The following is a 14,687-nucleotide window of genomic DNA, read 5'->3' on the forward strand; positions in this document are numbered from 1 at the left end:
CCAACCTAGCAGATCAAAAGCACGAAGTGCAAGTAGTTAAATAGGTACTGCCCCGGCAGGAAAGTAAACGGCATTTCCATGCGCTGCTCTGGTTTCGCCAGAAGCGGCTTAGTCATGCTGGCCACATGACCCAGAAGTTGTATGCTGGTTCCCTAGGCCAGTAAAGCGAGATGAGTGCTGCAACCCCAGAGTCATCCATGACTGGACCTAACGGTCAGGGGTCCCTTTACCTTTACCCATTGAACATAATGGGGATTATTTCTCAGTATAAAAGTGCTTAGGCTTGGGTTGCACATTTTTTAAATGGGGGTCAAAAGAAACAGTTTGGGAGAAATTGTTTTGCAGTTAGGGGAAAAATTAATATATTACTGTTACTGTTTGATGCCTGAAATATTTAGTTGCTATTGTCATGCTTTTGAAAGCATGCAATTACTGTGTACAACCAGCTTTCAGACAATAATATATCATCTTATTAAATTCAGAAAAATTAGTTTGAATGCAATCCTTACGTTTTCTAAAATTATAGTTTCCAGGAAACTGATAATGCTTGGCATGGTGGATGTTTGGCTCTGGCGGAATTAGGAAGAAGAGGGTTGTTACTTCCCTCCCGGCTCTCAGATGGTAAGTATCTTGCCATTTAACTAGGTCCTATCCATACTGCTTAACAAAAACAAAACAAAATAGATGACTTGTACAATACAAGGTAATAAGCACAATCAAATGCATGAAAGATTTGATAGACTTTTGTCAGCTTCTGCTCTTGAGAATTTCTTACAGACTGGCAAGTATATTTTTCTTCCCTTAGTATCTTTCTCCCCCCCCCCCTTTATATATCTTGCTGACTTTGCTTTTATCTCCTGCTATTTCACAGGATTACAGTCATACCTTGGGTTGCAGACGCTTCAGGTTCTGTTTTTTCGGGTTACGGACCCGCCAAAACCTGGAAGTACCAGAATGGGTTACTTCCGGGTTTTGGGGGTTGCGCATGCGCAGAAATGCTAAATCGCGCTATGCGCAGAAGCGCTGAATCACAACCCGCGCGTGTGCAGACGCACCAATGTGGGTTGTGAACACTGCGGGTTGCAAACGTGCATCCTGCACAGATCACGTTCACAACCCAAGCGTCCACTGTACAAACTTGCTTTACTTTTTGGATCTTGTTTTCTTCTCCCATATTCTAAGTATTGCCAGACTCTGTTACCTCCCCCCCGCCAGCAATGCCTTTGATACGCTGCAGTATTCTTTGTGAGTGCTTCCTTTGGAATGTATTTGAAAAAGTCAGTTAGTCCACAGTGCTGCACTTGAACAGTGTATAAGGAGCATGTGGTTCCCTTGCCAACAACAGTTACATTAGATACCAGTTGGTTTCCAAACCCAATTCAAATGCTGGTTTTGACCTTCATAGCCCTCATTGGCTTTGGACCAGGATACCTGAAGGATGTCTGCTCCAATACGAACTGCCTGGTTATTTAAATCTGCAAGTGGACTCTGTGTCCTGTGAAGTTAGATATCAGTTTAGTGAGAATGTGCAAGAGGGCCTTTTCAATGACTAAATAAATTTTGAAAATGTGTTTGTGTGTGTATAAGAATGTGCAATAAACTACAAGAAGAAGTGCAATATCTCTATACTTGAACAAATGTAAGCTTTCTTTTTTGTAGTCTTGTTTTGGATTCTGTTTTTGATCACAAGACACATAATAAAACAAAAGCGATGTAAACACTTTTATTTTAATTTGCAAGTATAATACAAAGCATTTTACTGCAAGAGTAGAAAAGTTGTCATGGTAAAACTCATGAAATAGAAAATTGCTCTCACCAGGTTTGCAAAACAGCCCCCCCCCCAAGCTTAGCATGCCATTATTTCATTGCTTACAAATTAGTATGGATGAAAAGTACAGAAATAACTCCTTCACCACAGTGTACTTTCTTATATGAACTAAAATAAATATCCCCTTGGTCTTGTGTTCAGCAGGTGCTTGGTGTCTAAGGATATGCTCTTACAAGCATGAAAGCATTTGTGCGGGAGCATCACTCCACCTCTGTCATTTCAAACTCCTTTGAAAATCCCAACCTCGAGATTTGAATTAGTTTAATTTAAGGTGTGGTTTAAGTAATCCATTTGTTAAAGATGTGAAAGGCTGCATGGTAGCCCAGTCATATGAGTGAGGTACAAATAGTAAAATTATTAATTAATTAATTAAGATCACAGTTCAGTTGCAATGCTGTAATGCCAGTAACATCAATTCTAGTTCATAAGCTTACTGTTCTAGCCAAAGGCCATAACAAACTTGTAGCAATAGTATTACTAAAACAATACAGAACATATATCCATAATATGTCAACATCTGTGTTGTAAGAGAGAGAAAGAAGATACCAGAGACGCCAACAAGCTTAAATCTAGCTTGATTTTGGTTTAAACCTCCGAATCAGCACAACATGTAGCTATTTTATTTAACTTTTTTCCTGATTTGTCTTGCAGCCAGTGCATTGAGGGCCACTCTGTGTTAGAAAGCTATTATTCTCACTCGAAAGAAGCTGAACCATTTCTGCCGGAATGTTCCCCATTGCTTGTGTAAACAAAGGTTTCAGAAAGCGATCTCTTTGGTTTCTGTATAAGGGGCAGGCTAACAGATAAGGGGCAGGCTAACAGTGATGTCTCCCACCTGAGGTTGACCACAGATATGAAATCTGCATACAGGAAACATGACTTGGAAACACAGCTCAATATAGGCTTCTCTTAAGGAAACTGGTGTTTCTAATTAGTTGTAGGTGCCTTCTAGATTCTGTGCAGAAGAGCTAATCCTTTAGTTAGCACTTATTCAGGGTCAGCACAGAGCCCAGTTCTGGAAAGTAAAAATAGTCTAAAACAACTTGGCAGGCTGCTTTCCAGTGTTGGTTATCACCCAGTTCCATAACAGAACAGAGCAGGAAAATGCTCCATTGGCATAGTAGCAATTCCTTTAATAACCTTTTAGCTGAGCGCAATCTGCTCTTGCCTTGATTGTTGGCTACCTGAGTTTGGTATGAAGAACAGCTGCTGATATTTCTAATGCTAGAGTGTATAGTTTCTGAAAAAAAATATACCGTATTCTGCACTGTTTCCAAAGCTTTAATGGAGTTTGAATCAGATCCCCAGATTTCAATGCCATAGAGCATTTGAGTAAAAACTTTGCTACTAAATACCTTTAGGGCAGTTTCAATCAGCTGCTCTCCCTTGTCGTAACAGAACTTCATCAATGACCCAATATTTTTCTGCCTCCAAGAGGACATTTCCAAGAGAGGGCTTCACAAAAGAGTACACTCTTAATGAGTAAGTTTGTTCTATAGGTGGCAGATCTAAATATCATTTATACCTAGGACTCTATTAGCCAAGAATTATAATCTTGTCTTAGAGTAATTTATAGATAGGCTTTCTTATAAATAGACTTTCTTGTTTGCAGTATGTGCTGAACACCTGCAAGAGAATTTTGAGGCTCAATCGGGAAAGAGAGAAGAGCACTAAATCATCTGCATACATCATGATTGAGATATTTCTGTTCCTAATTACTGAAGAGGGGCAGTTTTTACTGGTTAAATATGGTACCAGATCATTAATATAAATAGCTAAAAAGATCGGGAGCCAGAATACAACCTTGCTTGACTCTCTGCAATGTTTTGAAGGCATAGCACCATTTAAACCTACTCTGACCCTCATTTTTGTGCTGCTTTATAGTTCTTGGATGAATAGCAGAAGTCTGCAGTCAATATTGGAAATTTGAAATTTCTCCCACAGTCTATTTCAATTAATAGAGTTGAATGCAGCAGAAAGATTAATAAAGGCTTCATAAAGATTATTCATAATATTCTTAGTGTATTTTTTTTAGTATGTTTCAGAGTAGAATGTTGATCAGTGGTACAGTGTCCTTCTTTGAACCCCGCTTGTTCTTCACAAATAATGTTATCTGTCCACGAATAATGTTATCTGTAACATCAGTGAAATCAAACTATTGTAGGTATTGCTGAACTGACAAATGAGTTTTAGGATAGTGTATTAGTGCTGTCCAACATTGCTTCACACATTTCTACACACTAGATTAAGAAGGATTTACGGTAGGATTATAAAAAGACATGACAGCACAGTTTAGATTTTGATTCATGGATGGCATCTTTGCTTTGTGCTGTTTGATTTTGGATAAAACTGACACAAATCTGTATGTTAGCAAGAATTAATATGAAGACTTCCAGGTCCAGAACTCAGCAACTACTAAGCTTTAAAAGCAAATGGAAATTGTCACAATTAGTTAAATTATAGAATAATCAACAAAAGCATGTTGAATAACAAAAACTAAACTAAAAAGATTTGAGAACATTATGTGAGTCACAAGCAACGTATGATACTCCAATGTCATGGATAAGATATTCTTAATTTTATAGTTTACACCTTTGGTAATAAAGGTGGATGTAAAAGTCATTCCACCATAGTGCATTTTAGAAACATATCATTAGCTTCAGTTTACTTTTAAACGTTCACTCAGAAAATCAGGATACAGTCAGAAAATATTCAGGATGCTTTAAAACATAAATACAAAATTAAGAACAGTTTATATTTACATGTTTCAACCTATATGGATCAAATGAGTCTGCCTGATTGGAAAAATAGGAATTGTTACTGGAAACTTGTCTTTGCTTCCTGGTGGACAGCGTGCTTGTCAACTGCTCTTGTATGTAGTTGGTAGTGGATTAAACGTGAAGTATTAAGATACTCTGGTTCTTTTTCTCAGAGTAAATACCCTACTGCAGTCATTTGTTTGTACTCGCTTTGTTCCTTGTTGCAGTTTTGCCACTTGTCTTTGATTGGTCCTTTTTTGTCCTTTTCCTTTTTGACTACTGTGACAGTCCTGAGTATCTGATGGTTCAGGAGCTGAATCTGTATACTGAGAATTGCTGTCCTGATTACTTTTCTGTGCAGTCTCTATTTGGACTTTACTAGGACTATAGGCAGCTAACTGACAAAGAGCAACAGCTGCAGTTTGTTTCTGCTCATCACAATGGTCAATTGTCCTAACTTCCTGAACTTCTTTCCTCTGCATCACGGTAGGGACCTTATCACAAGAACCTTTCTCCATATGATCCTTAGGGCTGCAGTCCTCAGCTTCCAAATGTCCATTTTCAGTTTTTTGAGGTTCACTGTCTTCAGCTTCATAAGATGACCTCTGGAGGGGTTGTTTTATGTTGCAGTTGTCTTTTACGGAGAGATTCAGAGGCATTTCCTGAAGTTCCATAAAGTTTTGGTTTTCCACATGGAGAGCGTTTTTGTACATATGTTCATTAACAACATCTGGCTTCTTGGAAAGATTAAGTGGTACTATCCCCGTGTCGTCATCAGAATTGGACAGAGGGTCATCGTTCTCATTACTTTCATGCTGTATATTTTCATTTTCATTAGTGACATCACTACTGGGGAAGAAAAGAAAAGAAAAATCATTGAAAAATTCCATTATGTAATTAAAATCCGATGTAGGACTAGTATGATATTTTGATTTACATACTGTGGCAGTAAAAGCAATGCAATGAATTGATTTAAAAGGTAACAGAATAAATTGTGCTAGTTTTAAATCTCTATAGATTTAAAACCTAGTTTTAAATCTCTATAGAGATGAGCAATTTTTACATTTTTACTGCGATAAATTAAAATAATTTGTTGCAGCCAACCTATTCTCCTGGAACATATTGAGAAGGAAATATCAACAATGTTTGAGGTCTATGAGAGCAGGACACAATAAATTGTATGCTCTACAGGTATTTTATATTGCAATACAAACAGCTGTTTAAGAGTGACATTAACCCATTTGACCATCCTTCTGTAATGAAAATGGTCCCAGGCTGATCCATCACAGGACTTATGAGATCAAGTTTGTTACACTTCTCTGCCTCGGAGGCCTAGTCTGGATATAAATTCAAAAGTAAAATAAAATAATAAATCTTAGTGTTTATTGGAAAGCTGGCAGGTCGCTGCAGTGGTCCAGTCTGCACATCATTGTAAACCATAGTTAATGATTGACTGTGTATATGTCAATCTCATCCACTTTGCTTCTCTCTGTTAGTGCACAGGAGAAACAGACAATGACTCCTGGCTTAGTGTTACATTTGGACCAGGGATTTTGGTTTGTTCTGTCCAAAGAGACTATGATCTGTAGCCAAGGTTTGTTCTTGGGCTTTCTGGTTATGATTTATTGAAGTGAAACAAACCATAACCCATGGTTTGAGTATAATACGATGGTGCGAATCATGATTTGATCCTCGTGTGTGCAAACAGAGAAGAGTAAAGTGGGCAAAATTGGCAGTTCACTATGTTGTACCATATCAGGAGACCATTACCTTCTATCCTTCTTTAAAGATTGGGAAAATAATGAGAGAGAGAGCTCACCATATCCTTCAGTCTTGTTGCATGGGAAAGCAAAAAGGCTTATTTCATATTAAATGGCCTTCCCACTGAGATCATCAGCAGAGGTCTTCCTCTATATCCCACCACTGTCATGAATGCAGGTGTTAGGGACATAAGCAGGCCTTTGCTGTTGTAGCTCTTGAACTCAATTCCCTCAGGAGATTAGCTCAGTCCTCTTCCACAATAAGAGTTACATTTGCCATGCCTATGGCTTTATTTTTTTTTCTGCCTGGTATGTTGCTTTGACATGGCTTACTTTGTGCTACTGTCTTGGTTTCTTCCTGGTTGGTATTTTATCATTTTAATAGGTCTCCATTTTTATTATTACAGAATTTTAATCTTTTTTTAAAAAATCATATTCAATAGATGAATGTCTGCCTCTACCTGAAAAACAATAATCTAAGGCTATACTATGCATTCTTTACTCAGGAACAAGCCCCGTTTAGTTCAGTGGAACTTCGTTCTGAGTAAAAGTGCATAACATTAGGTTGTGAATAGCAACATTCAGATTCAAATAGGAAAAACAGCAGAGATGTTAAACGCAACAATGATCAGTATAAAAATTAATAGAGCAAATACCATTTTACTATAATTCTGAATAACCACAATAATTACACCATCTCCAAGCATATTTCATCCACCCTTTGTCCACTTCCATATTTTTTTAAAAAACCCAGCTGTATGGAACCTATGCCCGCCCCAGATGTTGCTGAACCCATCACCTCTGGCTGTTGGCCATATTTGCTGGGACTGAATGGAATTGTAGTTCAGCAACATCTGCAGGGCCAAATGTTTCTCACAACCTACTCTAAACTGATAAGGCAATCCTAACAAAGTTTACTCAGAAGTAAGCCTTACTGAATTCAGTTATATTTACTTGCAGGTAGTGGGGCTAAACATAAGTCTCATTCAATTTGATAGGACTTACTTCTGAGTAGACATGGCTAGGCTTGTACTGCTTGCCACTTGCATATGTCCTATCTGCCTTGGGTTTACAAGTTTGACATGTAATAAAAACTGTCCCGGGAGTACTTGTGTGATGTAACCTAAGGGCATGTTTGTTCTCTCTCTCTCTTTAGTGTTTTGAAGAAACCCCACACAGATTAGAAATATTTTTATATATATATAACTTTATATATGTACCTCCTGGGTGTGTCTCCTCTATCCTCCTTTGTAAGAGGCTGAGTGGATTCATCCGTACTTTTCCTCACAGGTCTGAACGCCGTGCCATTTTCTTCAGTTTGATTGTACTTGTTTATAGATGAAGACCTGCTAGAAAGGTCAAATAGGCCTTCACAACCTTGACTTGTCTGAGTGAAGTTTGTTGGGCTGGGTCTGCCTGGGGACCCTGTTGCTGCACTTCCAGCACGGGGGCTCATTTTTGCATTCTCTCTCTCATTTTGTTCCTCTTTGGAATGACTTTTGGCATGTAGCATAGGGCTTTCTTTTTCCAAATCATCTGTTTTTTTGTGAGAATTCAGTGACTGTAACCTGGCAGGGCTTGAAGAAGCTGGATATAGCAATGTTGTTTCTTCCATTAAATGAGAACTAGAGTCTCTGTTAAGACCTGTAATGTGTGGTAGCCTGTAAAATGCTGATTCTGATGGTCTACAAAGTCCGTATGGTACTGGGGGATTAGGATGATACTGCTGGAATAAACGGTAGTGTTCATAAGCTGCTGGATTTATTGGTTTAGGAAGTGGTCCAGGGTGAGGAAGAAAATGTCTCTGATCTTGAGAGCTGTAGACAGAGAGCACTGAACTTTCACACTCATGGGAGTTTCCAGGAAGAAAGTAAGGTGCATAAATGGCCAATCCATGCTCATACAATGAAGGTGAATACTCGGGAATTATGGGCTGCATATAAGGTGGAATGGAAGGGAAACCTTTTGTAGGTGGAATTTTATGAGTAAATTCTGGTGCAATAAGTGTGGATGCTGTTTTCCATGGGTTGTTTGGAGCATGAAATGCTGACTTTGTGTGGATTGAAGGGCCTTTATTTGAATCAGAAAGAGATGCCAACTGAGATAGCTCAATGCTGTCTTTACTGTGACGATGCTCTCCTACTGGGACAAAGGCAGAAGGTCTTACAATGCCTTCAAGACCAGGCTGTGTGTTAGCTGTATTTTCTTCTTCATGACCGACAAGAGTTAATTCCTTCTGAATTGATGGTGTTTTTCCATTTACTAATTTACCTGTTGCTTGGTTTTGAACCTCCATGTTTTCCTTGGCATCATCTTTGGGGAAAGCACATTGAGGTTTAGATTCAAGATTTGAGAGGGGTTTAGAGGAGGCTGGTTTCGCTCCAGGTTCCACCTGATTGATCTGCTTAGGCTCCAAGGAATTTGACTTTGGACACTTGATAACCCGATCCTGCTCAGACACTAAAGTAATGGAGTTTTTGCAGAGCCCATACTTCATGTGGTTGAAAAGATGTGATTTCTCATTGCAGGTGAAAGGGCATTGAAAACACTTGTACTTGAATGGTTTTCCTGGAGGCCTTGGGATATAATGAGGTTTTTTTGGCTTACGTTCTTTGAGAAGGCTCATCTTTCTGTTTCAATGATTAGACTTTTTTGTTTTCCTTGCCCTAATTTATAAAATGTGGTTGATATCTTAAGTTTTCCAGATTTACTCCTAACTTTGAGGAGACTCTCAAAAATAATTATTTGAAGCCATTTCTTCTGGAGACATCAGAACAAAACAGCACGCAACAGGAAACTGGAAAACAGAAATTGTAATATTAGAATTTGAGAACTGAAACAAATACATATGTCAAATGCTTTATTCAAATGCACATTGTGAGAAACCTTCTGGTTCAAACAAAAAAGTCAATTTCCAACTTGGAAGCCTATGAGCAGGGCATGATGCTGATGACTATTTTCTGTTTCATGTCTCTGGCATCTGGTATTTTTAGGTTTACTGTCTTGTGAACATGAAGGTCTCATGAGCTGTCATCTAAGAGTCATTATTTGACCTGTCCTCTACAAATTTGTAAACCCATCTAAGTTAGAAGCCATTACCCCACCCTATGCACTGTGTGAAATAAATTATATTTCAAAGAATTAGACTACCAATGTTGTAATTTCAATTCCTTATCCTAACATTTAGAATTCATTTTTTCCCTCTATTACTGCTTATTGAGTTAACAATGTTCAGTGAGTTGTCCACCTAAATACCAGGTGGTTGGTTTTTTTTGGGGGGGGTGGGGGTTAGTCATAACCAATTAAGACCACATTGGTTTATGGGTGAATCTAGGACTCTTGCCCTAGTGTGCATTACTTTGCACTCACATTGAATTTCATTTGCCATTTTGTTGCCCATTCACCCACGATGGAGAGTTATTCACCATCTGCTTTAGATTTCACCATCCTGAATAACATGGCACCCTCAGCAAACTTGACAGTCTCATTGCTCACCTAAATTCATGAATTACAAGCATGAGAAAAGTGAAGCAAATGTAGAAGACTCTTAGATGCCTTTGCAAACATGATTATCCTCAGGGAAAGCACACATGTCTGTAGGTAGAGCTCTAATTAACTAGCCTGAAGTTCAGGGGTGCCTACTACCTGAAATTCCTGTTGGATTAATTAGAGAGAACGCATTCAAACAACAGTGGTGGAACATCCACTTAGGATGTGACAGGGAAAGATGAAAGCAAAGTGAGAGAGAGAACTGTAGGTGGAGGAGACGAGGAGGGAGGGCGGTGCTTGGTAATAGTAGAAGCTTGAGTGCAATCCAGTCCAGCCTGTTGGGGAAAGAGGAAGAGATTCCTTGATGGGGAGAAGTAGGGTGGAGTAGGATTGACTCCATCCTGGAGAGCTGACCTAGCTCTGCTATAGAGCAAGCAAGCTTTTAAGCAGCCTAAACAAATATTTAAGTACTAACTAGTGTGAGTAACTTTCAACACACTACAGCAAGCCAAATTCTGAATGCTTAGAAGAGCGCACTCTCCCAAATCTCTTCTTCTAAAGTTTGAGTGTGTTGCTGTTGAAATGACCTTGCATTCTTTGTTGCACAGCTACTTATAAGTATGTGTGTGTGTGTGTGTTCCCGTATGGCCAGGTATAAATCTGAGTCAAGCATCCACTGATTTATAGGGGCACGATCAACTTGCTTTCCCTTAGAAACTGAAACAAGTGGATACTTTTAATACAGGCTGGTGATTTTCTCGGCAGATAAGTCAGATGGGCTTGTATTGACTTGTTCCATTATGTTCGCTGATTCTGAAGGCGTGAGAATCTCTCAGAGTCATGTTCTCATGATTTTATAGGATGTGTTATGGCAAAGATCTAAAAAGTGATGATTTCATCATGAACTGTAAGCACCATTATCAAAATGATGACTGTTGCAAAACCACATACAGTATCTTGAGTTACCCGAAACTACACTAATACCACTTGTTAGTTTAATAGGGAAGTCTGATGGCTTTTTATTTTTATTTATTTTTTAAAAAACAAACCTTACTTACATTGCTGTTTGAATTAGAAATTAAATTAAAACATTAAATGAATTAATGGGAAATATTCAAATGAGGGGACTGTAAGTAATGATAAAAACAAGAGACCAATAGCATGTCAAAATAAACAAATTTATTACAGTTTGAGCTTTCGTCTTTAATCTCATTAGATTTACATAGAAGGCAGCTTCATATATCTGATAAAAAGCTCATGCCATGAAGGTCTGACATGACTCTTCAGCAGGTAATTATATAAGCAGTTGAGTTTTTGTTTAAAATAATAAGAGATATATAGCATTTTAGATTATTTTGTTTGCATTTTTATTATATTATTCAACTAATAATGCATGGATTTATCATTGGTTTAGATTATTAAAAGAAAAGCACACTGTTTAGTCTTTGTAAAGTACTAAGGGACTAATTTTAGTGATTTCTGAGGAGTCTGGGATCCAAAGGACTACTTAAAGGATGCTCAAGAGGGATTTTTATCTGTTTATCAGCAGGTCTAAGAAACAAGCAGCCATTTAGTGTTGCTGGTAGGAAAACATTGGATCCCACCCATAGAAATACAAACAAAATAGAATCACGGTTTGGGAAATTCTAAATTCAAATAAGTGTGTCGCAGAGTTAATGAATTTAATTATTTTGTTTCTATACATGCACAGTTTTATTTAGATAGTATTGTTAGAAAATCAACACATTACTTATTATGAAATGAGATTCAGCAACAAGAAACAAACCAGTTTTTGGAGAGTGCAGGTTGAATTTTGAGTAATGGCGTAGAACCAAAGATGGAAGAATTGTAACAGACTTGGTGAGTTCAGTTTGTACCAGTTATACCTTTGTGCTAGCTTGTAAGTCCCAGAGCAAATAATGCTTTAAGTTACTGTTGTCACAACAAACTATTCCCCAGGATTACCAAGTTAATAGACTTCGACTGTTTGAATTATACAAATATGTTATATAAGCACAATGTTGATATTGCTAGATAAATATATTTATTCATTTTCCTAGTGTGCAGAATGCTATATTATTTTATGGAGGTAGATTCACATTTTAATAAATTAACATTTGCACTGTATGATCTCTCCGTGAGAAGGAGAAAGCAGTATGGAACTATATATGTTTGCTAAAGTGCATTAAAAGCAATCCTGGATTTTTATTTTTATTTGCAGGAAAAGTTGTTTTTAGAGGAAAAGCATGCTCCCTTATATCTGAGTTTCCCAGACTAGATTGAGGTATATCATTCCAACTCAGAAAATTCAGTAACCAAACTTATTTCTGGAAGTATCGGTTTCACCAGTTGTTCCAAGTGGTAATGGGAAACACTGGATACAAAGTAACTTTGTTTGCTTAGATAGTTAGGATTTATTTACATTATGTTTAGAATTGCAACAATAAGCATTCCTATTACTGTACACATTTAACTGGAAGTAGGGAAGTTTATTAGAATTTTGTGGGGAGGTGTTTAAAGCAAACTGCAGTTGTTTTTGCAAGGCAAATCACTGTGCACTGCAAAATGCCACTTGGTGGCTTTTGGATAGGTGTAAAAAGATATTTCCTGCGCTCTACTCATACCCTCCTGGTTGCAGTTTCTTTCATATTGTGCTAAGCTAGGCTGTACTTTACTATTATCATTGAACCCAGCAATTGCAGCAAAGATCAACATCACCAGAAAAAAGTACGCAGTTTTATTTGTCTGTCAGTTCTTTTTTGTTTCTTTAAAGATGCAAAACCGGCAACATATGGCTATTACAGGTCACATAAAATGAGGAATATTTTTCAGTGAATAAATGTAATTGTTGCTTTTTCCTTCTGTGTAGTAGCTTACTTTTTTAAAAATACAAAGGGACAGCTCCGATTTTATTTTTTTATTGCAGACAATGGTGTAATTATCTTGCTTAATAGTTCAATGCTATGAATGGCTGCGCAACCATTTTTGAAGAACATTAATACGCAAACGCTTGGCTGCTGTTGCAGCATTCTTTTTGGTGATATTGATCTGGCTGACGAGTCCTCACTGGGGTGGAGCATTTTGAAGGGCACGCTGTGATTAAAATATTGTGATGTGGCATTATTGCATAACTCCAGATCATGCCATTGTCACCTATCCAGCGTTTTGCAAGAACAAGACTTCTGAGTTTTATTTCACTTTAGATTTTACAGTGGTCGACTGCTCTTCCCTTCTGGGCTTTTAATCTTTAAAACTAAAATATCTACTCTTACAAAAATATCAATTTGTGCATGATAGAGGACAACAAAAGGACAGACATGCTATAGAGGTCAAGATGGACTGTGAGGAAGAGTCATTAAGATTCAGATATATCAGTGTAGCAAACATCTGGTCCCAATATTAAAAATAAAATTCTTTAAAAATAGCTTAAAACCATTTTGAGCTAGTAAGAATAAGCCCTTAATCATTTCTGAATGTCTAATAGACATTCAGTGTAAATTCATTCTCAAACTATGTTTTCCCCCTCTTTGGTCCACCTCTGTATATAAAATAAGTATTTCCATTAACTGAAGACCATTAACTAGGACAAATGTAGCAGTTGAATTCTATCTGAGTAAAAGTTAGAAACCTTGGAAATAGTCCCTCCCTTTTTATTTATTAGAAGTAAATACTCCAGTAGAACACAACATAATAAGCTGAACATAATAAGTTAAGCAAGGAACCTAAAATACGTACTTTTAACTTGAAAATAAAGCATGGTTTCTTAATCAAGCTTTCAACCTCAAGACTGCCATAGTAGTACAAAAAACAAGATTCTTTTTAGGTAGAGAGTAAAATAGTATTTTTTTGCTTTTTAATTTAAACTTGCTGAAGAAATGCACCTGCTCGTAGAGGAGTTGCCTTTCTTGAGAGGACAGTAAAACACAAGCACAGGCTAACAACTTAGCTAAACATTCCTTCAGTTAGTTGATGGCTTTTCCTTTTAAATCTCTTGTTTTTTTGGTTGCTGGTTTTAAAGTCCACTCACCTGTGAGTTTGGGAACTGAGGTCCAAGATGTTCCGAGTTGCTAAACTGTTGCTGTCAGTGTTGAGAGAGAAGTACCTGTTTGCTGCTTGATTAAGTGAAACTGAAGGAGGCTGTTTCAATGGGAGGGACTTAAAAGTGTAGGAGTCGAGCCCTGCGGGTGTAGAGATGCACCTGATATTACTTCAGCCTGAAGCTACAGTTCATGTGTTTCCATCTACTCTTTTCATTTGATGTTACCTCAGCATCTCAGCTATCGAGCAGCAGAACTCTTGTCATGTTTGTGCCCTCTAACAAGCAAGTTTTTGTTTCTCCCACTGAGTTAATAATCTCCTGTCAAGGGGAACGGAACACGGTACAGACACGTTTCCCAGTTTAAGATCTTTTAAACCATTTCTGAGTGAGAAGCAGATCATCACAAAGGCTTTAAAAGGTTATAAAACAGTAGTAGAAATTGTAGGCTGCTGCATGGGACGTTTTTTGGTTTGGTTTTGTGTGTGTGTGGTGGATTGTGAGAATACTTGAATGCTGCAAGATTCCTCCTCCTCTCCCCCCTCCCCCCGCAGTTGTCCTCATGATAACTTCTGCCTGGGAACGGCGAGACAGAACTAACTCAAAGCCTACTTTGCTGTAGAAACCTGCCAAAGCTTGCCAGGAATCGGCAGCCAATTGCATTATAATGGAAAGGAGTTACCTCTGTAGGAAACTGAATATTTGCTTAGTTTCTCTGTTCAGTAGTTCAACTTCTCAGCCACTGAACACACTGCATGGCAATTGTACTATTATTGTTTGATAACTCTCCACCACATGTGAGAGAAGGGGGGTGT

General features: G+C 37.9%; 2 protein-coding genes across 6 annotated transcripts in view; one reads left to right on the forward strand and one right to left on the reverse strand.

The window, feature by feature from the left end:
- TBCD (tubulin folding cofactor D) overlaps positions 1 to 14,687 on the forward strand; it is a 124,434-nt gene that overhangs the window by 29,711 nt on the left and 80,036 nt on the right. For all 4 annotated transcript variants that reach the window (XM_079965915.1, XM_079965918.1, XM_079965917.1 and 1 more), the window contains exon 14: positions 527 to 621. In XM_079965915.1, the coding sequence (XP_079822041.1) occupies positions 527 to 621 (95 nt within the window). The remainder of the gene's footprint in view (positions 1 to 526; positions 622 to 14,687) is intronic.
- ZNF750 (zinc finger protein 750) lies at positions 1,709 to 14,056 on the reverse strand. Of its 2 annotated transcripts, none has more exons than XM_079966028.1 (3): positions 13,864 to 14,056; positions 7,568 to 9,144; positions 1,709 to 5,433 (listed from the first exon to the last, which is right to left on the reverse strand). In XM_079966028.1, the coding sequence occupies exons 2-3, from the start codon at positions 8,971 to 8,973 to the stop codon at positions 4,734 to 4,736; spliced, it is 2,106 nt and encodes a 701-aa protein (XP_079822154.1). In that variant the 5' UTR covers positions 8,974 to 9,144; positions 13,864 to 14,056; the 3' UTR covers positions 1,709 to 4,733. The 2 variants fall into 2 exon arrangements, with proteins under 2 accessions (XP_079822154.1, XP_079822153.1); XM_079966027.1 differs by having other exon boundaries at positions 1,709 to 5,436; positions 13,864 to 14,047.

The sequence above is a fragment of the Podarcis cretensis genome, assembly GCF_951804945.1.
Source record: "Podarcis cretensis genome assembly, chromosome: 2".
Taxonomy (NCBI): Eukaryota; Metazoa; Chordata; class Lepidosauria; order Squamata; family Lacertidae; genus Podarcis; species Podarcis cretensis.

Bases quoted from the DNA above. Each gene is read 5' to 3' on its own strand.
- ZNF750 (XM_079966027.1), bottom strand. From the start codon at position 8,973: ATGAGCCTTCTCAAAGAACGTAAGCCAAAAAAACCTCATTATATCCCA. The intron at 5,437-7,567 runs GTACATATATAA...TTTCTTCCCCAG, and splicing joins AGAGGAGACACACCCAGGAG to TAGTGATGTCACTAATGAAA.